The sequence below is a fragment of the Jaculus jaculus genome, chromosome 13, assembly GCF_020740685.1.
Source record: "Jaculus jaculus isolate mJacJac1 chromosome 13, mJacJac1.mat.Y.cur, whole genome shotgun sequence".
Lineage (NCBI taxonomy): Eukaryota > Metazoa > Chordata > Mammalia > Rodentia > Dipodidae > Jaculus > Jaculus jaculus.
Window position 1 is genome coordinate 34,630,783 of NC_059114.1, and position 14,989 is coordinate 34,645,771.

At 40.1% G+C, this 14,989-nt stretch overlaps 1 protein-coding gene across 2 annotated transcripts in view; it reads left to right on the forward strand.

Moving 5' to 3' along the window:
• Sh3tc2 (SH3 domain and tetratricopeptide repeats 2) overlaps positions 1–14,989 on the forward strand; it is a 70,004-nt gene that overhangs the window by 35,868 nt on the left and 19,147 nt on the right. For both annotated transcript variants that reach the window (XM_004664752.2, XM_045133148.1), the window contains one exon: positions 68–248. In XM_004664752.2, the coding sequence (XP_004664809.2) occupies positions 68–248 (181 nt within the window). The remainder of the gene's footprint in view (positions 1–67; positions 249–14,989) is intronic.

Below are 14,989 nucleotides of genomic sequence, written 5' to 3' on the forward strand. Positions count from 1 at the left end.
AGTGTTGGACATCAGGGTTGGACCATTCTATGCCAGGATCTCATTCATGTTCCTGCTTTATGTTCAGGTCAGCTTCAGGTCACCAAATCCCTCTGCCATTTCTACAGCTCTGTGTCCCCAAATCCTGAGGCATGCATTACCTACCATGAACACTGGCTGGCCCTGGCTCAGCAACTCAGGGACCGGGAGATGGAGGGGAGGCTGCTGGAGTCCCTAGGGCAGCTTTATCGGAACCTAAACACAGCCAGGTGAGTCTAGCTTAGGGACTGTCCTAAAAGCATTTTATCTGCCTTGAGGAGAGACAGTATGCTTTCCCTCAAGAAGCACACAGGAGGTGGAGGTTGGAGGAGCTCTGTGAGTTCAAAGCCAGCCTGAAACTACAGAGTGAGTTCCAGGTCAGCCTGAGCTAGAGTGATACCCTACCTTGCAAAAAACGAAGTCAAGTCCAAATACACATGCTACATGTATAATGTCATGAAAAATAGCAGACTATGCAGACACCACACAGTGCCATCCTTCCATTGTTAGCTCAGTGGCCTTGGAAAGGTTTGCCTCTGTTTCCTCATTAGCCAAAAGAGGACAATGATGGCATCTGCCCTGTAGTATCCATGTGAGGAATGAATGGGTCACAGTTCCTGAAACGCAAACAGACTCAGTAATGTCACTCTCATGTCACTCTCACGTGTGGCCCTACCAACCATCGTGGCCAGGGTTGACGGTGTGTAATTCAGAGGGTACAGCGATACTGAGGCCCATGGACTCCTTAGGAGGCCTTCCTTGTCTGAAGACAATTGTAATTCGAGAAAGGATATAAAGTAAACCAGCCACTGAAAGTGGGGTTGTAAAAATTCATGGTAAAAAATGTTTGATCGGTATCTTACCTTTAAAATAAAACTGGAACCTAAGAAGTGAAATTCGTTTTCACCTATGCATTGCTAGGATAAATATATAAATAAGGAAGTATTGATTTTTTTCAACTTAGTTGTGTTGTAAAAACTGGATAACAGGACAATGAAAACATCTATTGTGATTGGCTTTTGGCACTCAGCAAAACCTTCATTTTTATAAAAGTATCCCTAGACTGCATGATGCCTAAGCATCCTCTAGTTCTTTGAGTAACCCCTTAAATTACCCTCACCCAGGCGCCTGGCCACTGACTGCTGATATCCTTCCCTTTCTCTCACCAGTCCCAGGCCATCTGATCTGCTTTAACCCCTGGGTAGTTTGTAGCTCTGTCTGTCAGAAGCCTCTAGTGGATTCCTTTAAATCCTTAAGGGGTTGTAACAGATATGCATTGGAACATTACACTCATGACTATGAATGATTAGTAAAATAGAGTGGGGGTGCTCCCTAGTGCTGAACAGAGTGGACATTGATAAGAGAGGCTAACAAGGCAGTTTTTGCTTTTTGGGCAACATGGTAACCTTAGGCACCTGAACAGTCAGATAATGAATAATCACACAATAAACTCTCTTGCTATATGAATTTCTCCCTGTCTTTCTCCTCCCTCTGCCATGAACTTATCTTATAAAAATCAGGTGTCTTCCAAGATTGGCATCATCTGCCTTTATGCTAGGAATTTGGGATTCATGCAGTGTTGGGGAGGGCAGAAGGGAGGCCTGGCCTAGCTTGCCCTATTTCCCTTCCAGAACACTCTAAAATTTCAGATACTTCTGGAGCAGACTCAGAAGGCTTCAGTGAATTTTTTTTTCGAGATAGGGTTTTGCTCTAGCCCAGGCTGACCTGGAATTCACTATGCAGTCTCAGGGGGGCCTCAAACTCATGGTGGTCCTCCTACCTCTGCCTCCCAAGTGCTGGGATTAAAGTCATGTGCCACCATGCCCGTCTCTTCAGTGAACTTTTGAGATGCAATAGTCACATGCTCATGGTGAGGCAGCTTGGAACTCAGCTTTGGGAAAGTCAGGTTTTCAGTAGCTGAAGCCAGGGTGTGCCACGATTTGCTGCTACCTCTTGATACCATGCAAGCTCAGTCTTAGATTAATCCTGCTTCTGACCACAACCTGCCATCCGTTGGTCATTGGCCCTGAGTCCCCAGTCAAAAATGACATGCTGGGCTCGAGAGATAGCTTAGCAGTGAAGGTACTTGCCTGCAAAGCCAAAGGACCCAGGTTCAATTCCTCAGGACTTAGGTATAAGCTAAATGCATGCATCTGGAGTTTATTTGCAGTGGATAGAGGCCGTGGTGTGCCCATTCTCTCTCTTTCTCTCTCTACCTGCCCATTTCTTTCCCTCAAATAAATAAAATTAAAAGTACTGACATCCTAAAGCAGTGTGTGTGTGTCGGGGGGGGGGGTTGTATTAGGTCTCATGTAAGATAGTGTTCTGGATAACTGGTCTTCAAGGGAAGTGTTAAAGAAGGAGTAGAGCTGTAGTTGGCCTAAGAAATGACCCAAGAAATCTAGAAGTTACAGGGCTGGGAGAGGAGCAATCCAAACTGAATTAGGAGTGTGGCAACCACATCCTGCTGTGACTTAGTATGTCCTTAACATGTCACTTCTCTTGGTTGCCACATTTATAGAGTCAAATTTAAATCATAAACTTTCCAGGTGACTGGGACCAGCTACCTATACCAACTTGACACCGGCTATTAGTCCCAGCATTCCTGCTGCCTCCAAAAGGGGACTTCAATTTAGGAGGCAGATTCTTTATGGAGGGAGCTATGGGGATGAGAGACCTAAGCTTTTGGGACCTGAAAAGTTCTGAAGTTTGTTCAAGAGTTCTCACAGGCAGACATTGTGTCAAGTGCAGGGACACACACACATACAGGCACACACACACTGTGTAGTTGGTTGGTCAGCTAGGTGTTAAGTGAGTTGCTTAGGACACAGGCTCATGGCCTTCATACTGCAGGTGCATTGCGGCCACGGCCACTGGTGATTAAGGCAGAAGGAGGTGTCTTACTAAGGGGAGTCATTTTACTCAGCCCCAGGTGAGGCGAGAAAGGTACCTGTGTCACAGAGGCAGGTGTTCCAGCTTTGCTGGAAGCTCCGCTGCCCATCCCGACTGCCCTGCAGCTTGCTGCCTATGCGGGATCCACTGAGGCCTTTCTTCCTTAGGAACGCGCACTGAGAAGAACTAAATAATTCGCAGCAACTCAGGACGCAGGGATTACTACCTCGATGAGGAATGTGGGATTTTTCCCCTAAATTAAATAATTGCTTATGGTGAAGAAAAAAACTAAATCAACTTTGAGGATTATGAATTGAAAAATAAAGCCCTCCCATAAATTCCCATGCCCCATGAATCTCTAGGATTTAGAATCTTCAGGATCTATTAAGGACTTTAAAATATCAATAAATAGTCTGTGCATTTGAAAGGTTACAAAAGACACATATATTGATATTAAATAATAGATATATTTAATAACTATACATTTATCTCAAATGTGAGATCCTGATCAAAGTTCTATTACATAGTATGCTGTACTATTGCTTGTACTTTTCACTTAGTGAAAAGCTTTTCACTTTTGACAAGCTTTTCAGTGAGAAAAGCTGATCAGGCACTGTGGTGAGTGTGTGGGGTCTAATGATTAGGGCAAAACATCCAAAATGCCTATAGTGTGGTGGGAGTGTATGTTGTCCTTACAGGAATCCAGGCAGAGGTTAACCCTCAGGAACTTCCAGAAGAGTCTTCTGGCCCCAGCTGGATCTGGAGTTTCTTAAAACAGCATTATTGAGGCTTAATCACATGCCAATTACATTAAGCTGTGCCTATATTTTGGCTTTTAGTAAATTACATAGCTGTGTAGCCGTCACCACTGTCTAAATGTCTTCATGGCCTTCTTCGAGCACCACATCATCACAGTCACACCCCAGCCCTGGAAACCGCTGATGGCCCCCACTGGCCCTTCGCGATAGATGGGCTCATACAGTATGTGGACTTTTGTGACTGGCTTCTTTCACTAAGTTTGTTGCTTTAAGATCCATGAATGTTGTCCATGTATCAGTATTTCATTTTTTTATTGCTGAACAGCGTTCTATGATATAGATATACCACATTTGTTTTTCATTCCTTAATTGATGAGAGTATTTGGGCTGTTTCTATTTTGTGGTTATTATGAGTCACTTTGCTGTGAACATGCATGAAGAAATTTTGTGTGTGAAGATGTGTTTGCAGATCTGTTGAGTAAACATGTAAGAGTGGAATTATAGAATCATATGGCAACTCTAGGTTAAAACATTTGGGCAATTGTCAAGTTGTTTTCCAAAGAGGCCACACCATTTTTCACCAACACTATTTTATGATTTTCATTTTAGCCATTTTGGTTAGTTGGAAATTCAATATCTTTATTTTCATTGTAGTTTTAATGACTAAAGATGTTGAACATTGTTTCATGGGCTTAGTAGCCACTGTATACTTTCTTTGGAGAAATTTTTATATAACTCATTTGTCCATTTAAAAACTAGCTCCTTTTGCCTTTTTACTGTTCAGTTGTAAAACTTCTTTACCTATTCTAGATATGAGTCTCTTACAGATGAATGATTTGCAAACATTTTGCCCAGCCAGAAGGTTGTCTTTTTGCTTTCTTGGTTGCATCATAGGATGAGTTGGGGGATGTTCTCTATGGCGGCTAGTATTGATTATCAACTTGATTAGATTGAGAGATGCCTTGGCAATTAGTAAAGCACAACTCTGGTCATATTTGTGAGGGAATTTCCAGAGAGGATTAACTCAAGGGTGAAAGCCTAAAAATAGGTGATGCCATAGGTTGGGTTCTATGGTGGAAAAGAGCCAGCTAGTGCAGGCATTCTCTCGCTCTGCTTTCTAGATGCCATGATATTAGCTGCTTTGCTCAGTCATACATGTAATTGAGGGCTCTGTTGTTAGGCACACAGGTACTTACGATTCTCATGCTTTCCTGTTATGTCTTTTGACTGTGATAATTATAAATGTCTTTCATTATCTTTAGTGAAAATTTTAATTCCTTTTTTTGGTCAAATAGTGTAGTCATTTCAGGTTACTTTTGTTACTGTTTCATGATGTGTATTTTTCTATACTTTTACTTTCTAATTTGTGCTTGAATCTAAAGTGTGGCTCTTACAGACAACATAATCCATTCATATTTAAGTACTCACTGTTAAGATATCACTTATCTTATGCTTTGCTATTTGTGTTCTATATGTCTCACATCTTTTTTTTTTTTTTTAATTCTTAAATTCCTCTATCCTGCTTTCTCTTGGGTTAAGTAGATATTTTCTGGAATTTCTTTATCATTTCTTTTTTAAATTTAAATTTAATTTAATTTTTGAGAGAGATAGAGAAAGAGAATGAGAGAGAGAGAGAATGGGCATGCCAGGACCTTTAGCCTGCTGCAAATGACACGTGTGCTCCCTTGTGGCACACCTGTGACATTGTGTGCTTGTGTTACTGTGTGTCTGGATATGTGGGACCTGGAGATTTGAACATAAATTCTTAGGCTTTGTAAGCAAGCACCTTAATCACTAAGCCATCTTTCCAGTTCTGCCATTTATTCTTTTAAACAAGTAAAATATTTCAGATTATTTAATGCTTAGTATCCCCCCTCCCTTACATTCCTTTCCCCTTAGTCCCTTTCCCCTTCCACCTCTGAATTCTGTCCCTCCACTGGCCTGGCTACTATCCCCTCTTCAAATCCCTTCCTGCTTCTCTTATCTCCAACATTCCTGGCCAAATTACTGATGATTACTATAACTAATTTGTCAAAGATCAAGTGGCTGTAGTTACTGATCTTTGTGTGCTAATTTATATTTTCTGGAAGTGTTTATCAACTCTAGTAGTTTTTTTTTTTTGTGTGTGTGTGTGTGAGTTTTGGACCTCCTAAGTATAGAATCATATGATCTGCCTATAAAGTTAGTTTGATTTATTCCTTTTCAATATGTATCACATTTATTTCTCTTGTCTTATTGTTATAGTTAAGACTTCAACTATTATGGGGAAAAAAGGCATGGGAAGAAGTAGGAATCATTGTTTTGTTCAAGAATTTAGCAGGAATGCATCAACTTTTTCCCCATTAGTATGATCCTTAGTTTTGGTTTGTTGCATATACCCTTCATTAAGTCGAGCTATAATCTCTCCATCCCTAGTCTCTCCAGTGAGGTAATTATTTAATTTGGTTTTCCAAGGTAGGGTCTATCGTGAAAGGGTATTGTACTTTGTTGAAGACTTTTTCTGCATCTATTGAGATCAAGATCATGTGATTTCTGTCCTCTTCTCATGTCTCTGTCAGGCTTTGTTATTAGCTTAATTAAGTTGGTTCCATCACAAGAGTTAGGGAGAATTTCTTCACTTTCAGTTTTATGAAATAACTTGAGAAGCTGTGGGTTTGGTTCTTCTATAAAGGTCTGGTAGAACCCAACAGTGAATCTGTCTGGCACTGGACTTTGGTGGGGAGGTTTTATGTTACTGCTTCAATCTTGTTACATGTTATGGCTGTGTTTAGATTATTATCTCTTCTGGGTTTAACTTCTTGTTAATTTCTAGCTAGAAAGCATTATGTTCTGACATGTCTCAGGAAGTTACTTCAATTTTCCAGACTTTATGAAGGCATGCTTTATGGCCTAAAATATGGTCAATTTTGGAGAAGTTTCCATGGGCTGCTGAGAAGAACGTGTACTCTATAGAGTTGGGGTGGAAAGTTCTGTAGATATCTATTAGGTCTAGTTGATGGGTGACATTTTTGAGCTCTATTATTTCCCTGTTCATTTTCTGCTTGGATGATTACTACAACTAATTTGTCAAAGATCAAGTGGCTGTAGTTACAGATCTTTGGGATAATTTTTCTGGATAATAGATTGAGCTGGCATCCATGGTCTTTCATTATTTGAAATACTACATTTCAAGCCCTTCTGCTTTTAGAGTTTCTATTGAAAACTCAGATGCTATTCAGATGGGCTTACCTTTGTAAATGAACAGTTTCTCTTGTAGCTTTCAGTACTCTTTATTTGTTTAGTGTTTTAACTATAATGTGACATGGACAATTTCTTCTCTGGTCCTGTCTGTTTGGTGTTCTGCAGGCCTCTTATATGCATGGGCCTATCTTATAAAGCTTGGAAATTTTTATCCCATAATTTTATTGAAGAAATTTTCTATGCCCTTATTTCATTTTTGATTTCTATTAAGTTTCTCTTCAGCATCTCTGTCTCTTTACCATGTTCTATTTTCCTTTCTTGTTTTGGCTTTCTGTTGCATTTGTTAGTTGATTGTGCTCTTTTAGAATTCATTCAGATGTTTTCTTGAGTCCTCTTTGAATTCATTTAGTTTTCTGTTGAGTTCTTTTAGTTTATTCTCCTCTATTTCATTCAGACATTTGCCTGTGTTTGTGTGTGTGTGTGTGTGTGTGTGTGTGTGTGTGTGTGTGTGTTATTTGTTTTGCTTGGGGTTCGTCCATCTGGAGATAAGTTCTTTGTGTTGCTGAGAATGTCACAACAGTGGCTCCATTAGTGCCTGTGTTGAATGGCCTAGTCTTCCTTGTTCTGTACATAGGTGGATGGGTGGTCTACATGCAGGTCTGGCTGTGCACAGAGGTGAATTTATGATACTCCTAGTTAGCTGCCACCCTGGGACCTGAGAAGCTGAGTCTGTCTTGGTCAAGGCACTGGTGGGCAGGTGCTTAACATGTATGTCTAGGCACACAGGTGTTGGGGGATAAAGTGGGGTGCTGGACTAGAGCAGAGTGGACCTATTCCTCTAGGTTTACAGGTGTGTTTGGACTGGGCACATGGGGAACAGAACCACCTACGGCGGGCTTAGTCCTGCCTACTCTGGATGGCACAGGGGCATACTTACACTGGTGACTGGTTTGTCTGCAGGGGAAGCACCTGCCTGGAAGGTGAGTGACCTATTCTACCTTGGTCTGGTCTGGCCACAGCGTGAGCATATAGCACTTCTTTCTAGCGACTTGGGACCTGAAACCTGAGCAGCCTAGTCTGCCTTGCTCAAGGTGGGCTCATTAAGGTTGTCTACATACAGGGGACCATGACCAGAGTCACTATCCTGCACATGAGAGAGCAGGGTCTCTACACATGTGACTGGTTAGGGTGCAGGGGGAGCGCTCACTTGGAACTGAAGTTTGGCCCAGTCTACCTTGATCAGGGTAGGCCCACATGGACAATTTAGACCTTGTTGTAACTTCTTTTACTTAAATATTTACATAGTTATTCTCCTGGTGGGTTCCCTGAGGATTGTGATTACTATATTGACTTTATAAGTCTCTGATGTTTCTGGGCACAATAGCCTTCCATATGCTTCGTGATTCTCAGGAATACATTGAGACTTGCCATTGCATTCCTCCACATTTTTTCCTTTTAGGTATTTATGCCAGTTTTTTATATGTGGTTTTTGAATTTTCCTTTTGATGGTGTTGAGAATTAAACCCAGGGCTTCATGTATGCCAGGCAAGTGATCTACCAGGAAACCACAATCCCAGTCCTAGCTTCTTATTTGTTTCAAGGGTTTTCATTATCTCAGGCAGAGGTGATGTTCAATTATCCTGAATTCTTTGGACATACATACACTTCAGAGAAAAAGGTATTCTTCTGTGAGTGAACTCTAAGTCAGGTCAAATAAAAATAAGCCCTGTGAGCATAGGCTTTCAGGGCCATCACAAAACCCTGACAGTTTTCTGAGGTGAAACTTGGGGGGATTTCCACTGGCTCTCACTTCTCCAGCCCCTGGATGACGGTTCTGCCAGCGAGCAGGAGCATGAGGAGCCGGCTTGGTGACTGTCACAGGCTGGGAGGGCAGCTCTGCGGCAAGCCAGGGTTTGAAGAAACACCCCTTGGATTTTTCATTTCCAGGGAAAGTTTGTTGTTGATTTTTTTTGAGGTAACATTTTGTTCTAGCTCAGGCTGACCTGGAATTCACTATGTAGTCTCAGGCTGCCCTCAAACTCAGTGATCCTCCTACTTTTGCCCCCCCAGTGCTAGGATTAAAGGCATGGGCTGCCACACCTAGCTGTGAACATCTTTTTTGCCCATGTTTTCATTGTTTTTCTGGAGGCATGGATTTTTGGAGATCCTTACTCTATTTTTTTAAAAAGGTAATACTGAAAGGCAAATAAAATTTCCTTAAAATAAAAAAAATTGCCAGGCGTGATAGCACATTCCTTTAATCCCAGCACTAGGGAGGCAGAGGTCAGAGTATTGCCATGAGTTTGACCCTGAGACTACATAGTAAATTCCAGGTCACCCTGAGCTAAAGTGAGACTCTACCTCAAAAAAAATAATAATAACTTAAAAGAATGATATTCAGTAATTCTAAGCTTTGAGAGTCTTATTTGTATTATTGGGATAAAACTAACATCCCCTTCTGTTTTACCACCCACAGGAGTGATTAAGAGGAAGATTATTGGGAAGTACTTTAAGTATCAAGGAAACTTTTAAGGATAGAAGATTGCCATTCTAATTGCAAAATGGCCATTTCATCAAACAGAGCTCATATTGGATGTTTATGTTTACTTAACATGTAAAAATCAAGTAATCCTATAGGGAGCTAAAAGTAGGAAAGGAAAATAAAAATGAACAGAACAAAGACCAGCTAACAGAAATAGATAAACAGGTGCTTCCACACCCCTGGGTATAGTTACATTAATTTTTCATTAAGATCCCAGTTAGCTGAGGTAAAAATAGGGAAAGTCATATGAAGTTCCTCCTGGCTGTCTGATAAAACAACATAAATGAATGTGCCTGTCACAGCAAAAAAACCAAGACAAAACAAAACAAAAAAAAACTTGGCACTGTTTCTAAGTGGAATTTATTAAATAGGTCTTGATGGCATGGGCAGACTTTTGCAGCTCAGCTTCTCTCAAAGGATTTTCATTCTCACAAAACTCAAAGTCATAGCAAGCAAAGGCAGAAAGTGTTGACAGAACAAATTTTAGGCACTGGAAGGGACAGATTTGGAGAGAAAGGAGACAACACTTCCAGTTGAGGAGGGCCCTGAGGAATACTTTTTGTAGATAATTTCTGTACATGGATATAATTTGATTGTAATCTTTTCCATTACCGTATTTTATCCTCCTTCCCTTGGACCCCTTCCACTGAACTCCTTCTTTCTAGGTAGCCCCTCTTTTGTTTTTAAACCTTTTTTTATTAGCTATGTACAGTGTATATACAGTAATGTTGGTACCATCATTAGCCTCCTCCCTGCCCTCCCCGCTCCACAGGGACCCTCCTTGTTGGGGAATATGAGTCATGCATTTTGGGGCAATGTCTCTGTGCATAATGATCCAACGTGTGGCTCTAACATTCTTTCCCCCAACAACTACCTTCCACAAATTTCCCTGAGCCATGTTGGGTTCATTTTAGGTCTGCTTCACTGATGAGGTCTTGGGAGCCTCTGTGTCTCTGGATATCTGATTTGGTAGGAGTTGAGCATTCTCTGTGTGTATTTCCTTCACCCTTGTACTGGTACCAGGTTCACCAAGAAAGCAGCACTCTTGCTGATTTCCCAAATTACTATTACTTTCACCTGGGGCCCTGTTCAAGTGTGATTGGGTGGTTCTCTCCTTAGGATCTGCATCCATGTGAAAAAGAGAAGCAAATTCTTGAATGGAGAGTGAAGTTAGCACCAGATAAATGGGATAACCTTTGTTACTTTAGAGAGAATTTAATAGGTATAGACTCTCTTGTAGCCCACAATTGGTGGGAGCTTGATAATGTAGAGTGGGCTCATTATTGGATATGGTTCTGACTTGTTTCCCAGCTCCAACTATGGGTTCTGTTCCACAGAGCAGATCAGTTAGCCAAATCAAGAGCAGTTTGTTTCCCACCATGGCTGTGCATCACTATTGTTCTTGTGTGAGCATCATTTGAGATTGTTTACTTCTGAGTCATTTGGACTTTGAGTTGCTTGGACAGATGTTGGCCACTTTCCTCTGGTAGCTCATGTAGTGCCTTCTAGCACTAAATGGGATAATTATCTGGGACCTGGCTCTCCTGATTCCAACCAGGTTTCTCCATGGTCCATGCCAACAGTGTATGGTGTCTTCAGCAGTAGCGTCTTACCATTAACCTCTGGTGGGTAATCAAGTGCTCTGACAGAAGTCTGTCTTATTTGTTTTGGGAGGTCTACTAGGTCTTTCAGATCAGTTCAGATCAGATCAGCTCATTGTGGATGTAGACCACCTTCTCATACAGGGAATTATAGGCCAGCACCAAGGGAAAAGAAAAAGAGAAGAAAGAGAAACAGGAGAATTTTGAGGTTAGGTTTGGTCTTACCCTCTCCAAGACCCTTTGATTCAGATGCTCCCTCTAAGAAACTCTTGAGGGTTCCACCTTTTAGTCTGACTTCTACGATATAGGATTCTATGGTATCAGTTTAATTTGGGTTCAGTTTTGTATCCTCCAAACCTTCTCCTTTCCCCTAAACCCTACCCTTCCTATTGTCCAAGCCTCCTTGAGATGCTATTCAGGTATGTCAGTAATGCAGGCTGATCCAGGTTAGGAACTGCAGATGAGTAAGATCATGTGATGGTTGTCTTTCTGTGATTGTGTGAGTTTATTTAGAATGATCTTTTCCAGGTGTGACCTTTTTTCCACAAATTCCAATGTGTCATTTTTTTTCTTACTGCTGAGTAGAATTCCATCATGTAGATATACCACATCTTGGTTATCCATTCATCCAATGATGGGCACCTGGGTTGATTCCAGTTTTTAGCTGTTATGATTGAGCAGCTATAAACATGGATGAACAAATATCTCTGAACTCAGATGTAGAGCTTTTAGGGTAAATGCCCAGTAAAGGAATAGCAGGGTTTGTTGGTAACTCTGTATTTATCCTCTTTAGGAATCTCCATATTGATTTCCATAGTGGTTGTACCAGCTTACATTCCCACCAACAGTGAATGAGTGTTCTCATTTCTCCACAGCCCCTCCAACATTTGTTTTCATTTGATTTTGTAATGTTTGCTTTCCTTACTGGGGTAAGGTGGAATCTGATAGTAGTTTTAATTTGCTTTTCCTTAATAGTTAGGGATGTTGAACATTTTCTTAAGTGTGTGTTAGCCATTTGTTTTTCCTGGGATGAAGCCTACTTAATCAAGGTGGATAATGTTTTTGACGTGTTGTTGAATTTGGTTTGCAAAGATTTGTTCAGGATCTTTGCATCTAAATTCATTAGGGATATATAGGCCTATAATTTTCTTTCCTTGTTGCATCTCTGTCTTGTTTTGTATTAGGGTGATGCTAGCCTCACAAAAGGAGTTGGGGAGGATTCCCTGGTCACCAATTATGCCAAACAGTTTGAGAAAAACTGGTTTCAGTTCTTCAATGAAGGTTTGATAGAATTCAGCTGAGAAGCCATCTGGTCCTGCACTTTTCTTTTGGGGGAGATTTTTGATTACTTTTTCAATCTCCATGGATGTGATAGGTTTGTTTAGGAGATTAATCTGCTCTGAGTTTAGTTTTTGTAGGTGGTATATGTCTAGGAATTCACCAATTTCTTTTAGATTATTTAATTTTGTTGAGTAGAGGTTTGGAAGTATGCCCTGATGATTCTTTCAAATTCATTGATATCTGCTGTTATCTCTTCCTTTTAATTTCAGATTTTGTTAATTTGGGACTTCTCTCTTTTATTTGTTCTTGCTTGATCAATTTGGCCAGGGGTTTGCCAATCTTATTTATTTTTTCAAAGAACCAGCTCTTTGTTTCATTGATTTTTAAAAATTGCTTTCTTAGTTTCCAATTCATTAATTTCTGCTCTAATCTTGATTATTTCTTTCTGTCTGGAGCTCTTTGTGTTGGATTCTTTTTGTTTCTCCAGTGCCTTCATGTGGACAGTCAGGTTATTGATTTGGGATCTCTCTGTCTTTGTAATGAAGGCACTTAGGGCTCAGAATTTTCCACATATGACTGCCTTCATTGTGTCCCATAAGTTTTGGTAAGTTGTGTTTTCATTATCATTCCATTGTAGGAATTTTACAATTTCTTTTTTGATTTCTTCCATGACCCATTCATTGTTTAAAAGTGTGTTGTCTGGGGCTGGAGGGTGGCTTAGCAGTTAAGGCACTTGCCGGCAAAGCCAAAGGACCCAGGTTTGATTCCCCAGGACCCACATTAGCCAGATACACAAGGGGGTGCACACATCTCGAGTTCGTTTAAAGTGGCTAGAGGCCCAGGCATGCCCATTCTCTTGGTCTCTCTCTTCCACTTTCTCTGTCAAATAAATAATAAAAATAAAATATTTTTTTAAGATGTGTGTTGTTTAGTCTCCAGGAGCTGGTGGAGTTTTAATGTGTCTCTTCTTGTTAATTTCTAGCTTTAAAGCATTGTGTTCTGACATGTTGCAGGAAGTTACTTCGATTTTCCAGACTTTATGAAGGCATACTTTATAGCCCAATATATGGTCAGTTTTGGAGAAGTTTCCATGGGCTTCTGAGAAGAATGTGTACTCTGTAGAGTTGGGGGGAAAGTTCTGTAGACATCTATTAGGTCTAGTTGATGGATGATGGTTTTGAGCTCTATTATTTCCCTGTTCATTTTCTGCTTGGATGATCTGTCTATTGCTGATAGTGCAGTATGATGACTATGATGGTGATGGTGTTTATTTCTGTTTTGTCGTTGAGTAGATTTTATTTTATAAACCGTGGTGCCTCTTTGTTTGTCACATATATACTTATGATTGTGATGTGCCATTGTTGGACCATCCCCTTGCTGAGTAAGCAGTGGTCTTCTTTGTCCTTTTGGATTACTTTTGGTTTGAAATCTATTTTTATTAGATATTAATATAGCAACACCCACTTGTTTCTTATTCCTATTTTCTTGGAATATTATTTTCCAATCTTTTACCCTGAGGAGGTGTCTATCTTTAGTGGTGAGTTGGGTTTCTTGAAGACAGCAGATAGAAGGGTCTAGTTTTTTGATCCATCCTGATAATCTGTGTCTTTTGATGGGTGAGTTAAAACCTTTAATATTTAAGGCTATTACTGTGAGATTTAAATTAATCCCTGCCATTCTGAGGTGTTTTATGAGGTTTTGTGCTTTCTTGTATTATGTACTGTTTTGAGCCTAATCTATTTTTGTTATTCTGATCTTTTTGCTGGCTCTTGAGATTGGTTGTTTGACTGTTCTATATGGAATATTCCCTCAAGTATTCTCTATAGGTTTGGCTTTGTGTTCATATAATCATAGACTTAACTTTTTTTCATGGAAAGTTTTTCTTTCACCATCTATTATGAGGGATACTTTTGCTATGTAAAGTAGCTTGGGTTGGAAGCCATAGTTTTTCAGATTTTGAAGTGTTCCATTCCAGGTCCTTCTGGCTTTTAAAGTTTCCATTGAGAAATCTGATGCAATTCTGATGGAATTGCCTTTGTATATTGTGAATATTTCTCTTTTTCTACTTTTAATACTCTTTGTTTTCATTTTTAATAGTTTTAACTATGATTTGTCTTAGAGAGTTTCTTCTTTGGTCCTATAAGTTTGGTGTTTTTGTGGACTTCTTGTATCTGGATGGGTATCTCTTTTGAGAATGTTTTCAATAATTTGTTGAATATGTTCTCTATGCCTTTGGCTTGGATTTCCTTTCCTTCTGGTCTACCCATAATATGGATGTTTAGCCATTTTAGGGTGTCCCACAGGTTCCTCGTATTCTGCTGACTTGACTTTTTGAACTTAGCAAAGTTTTTGGCCTCCTGGTCAGTTTCTTCTGTCTTATCTTCCAGGTCAGAGGTTCTTTCCTCCACATAAGTAACTCTATTGGTGAGGGGTTCTAGAGAGGTTTTTTTTTTTTATAATTTCTATTTATTTTTGTTTTCTGTTGTGTTATTTTGCTTCATGCCCATCTCTTTTTTGAGGTATGGTTACAATTTGAGTTCTGATTTTCTTGATGCTTCCTGTAGTTCATTCTTGCATTTGATCAAATCTTCATTAACTTTAACCAGTTGTTGAGAACGTCCATTTCTTGATATACCTTCAATTTACTCTTATCTCTTTGGAGGCTTATAATGTTTTTTTCAATCAAGTTAAGCCTACTATCAAAAGTTGAATGCTCT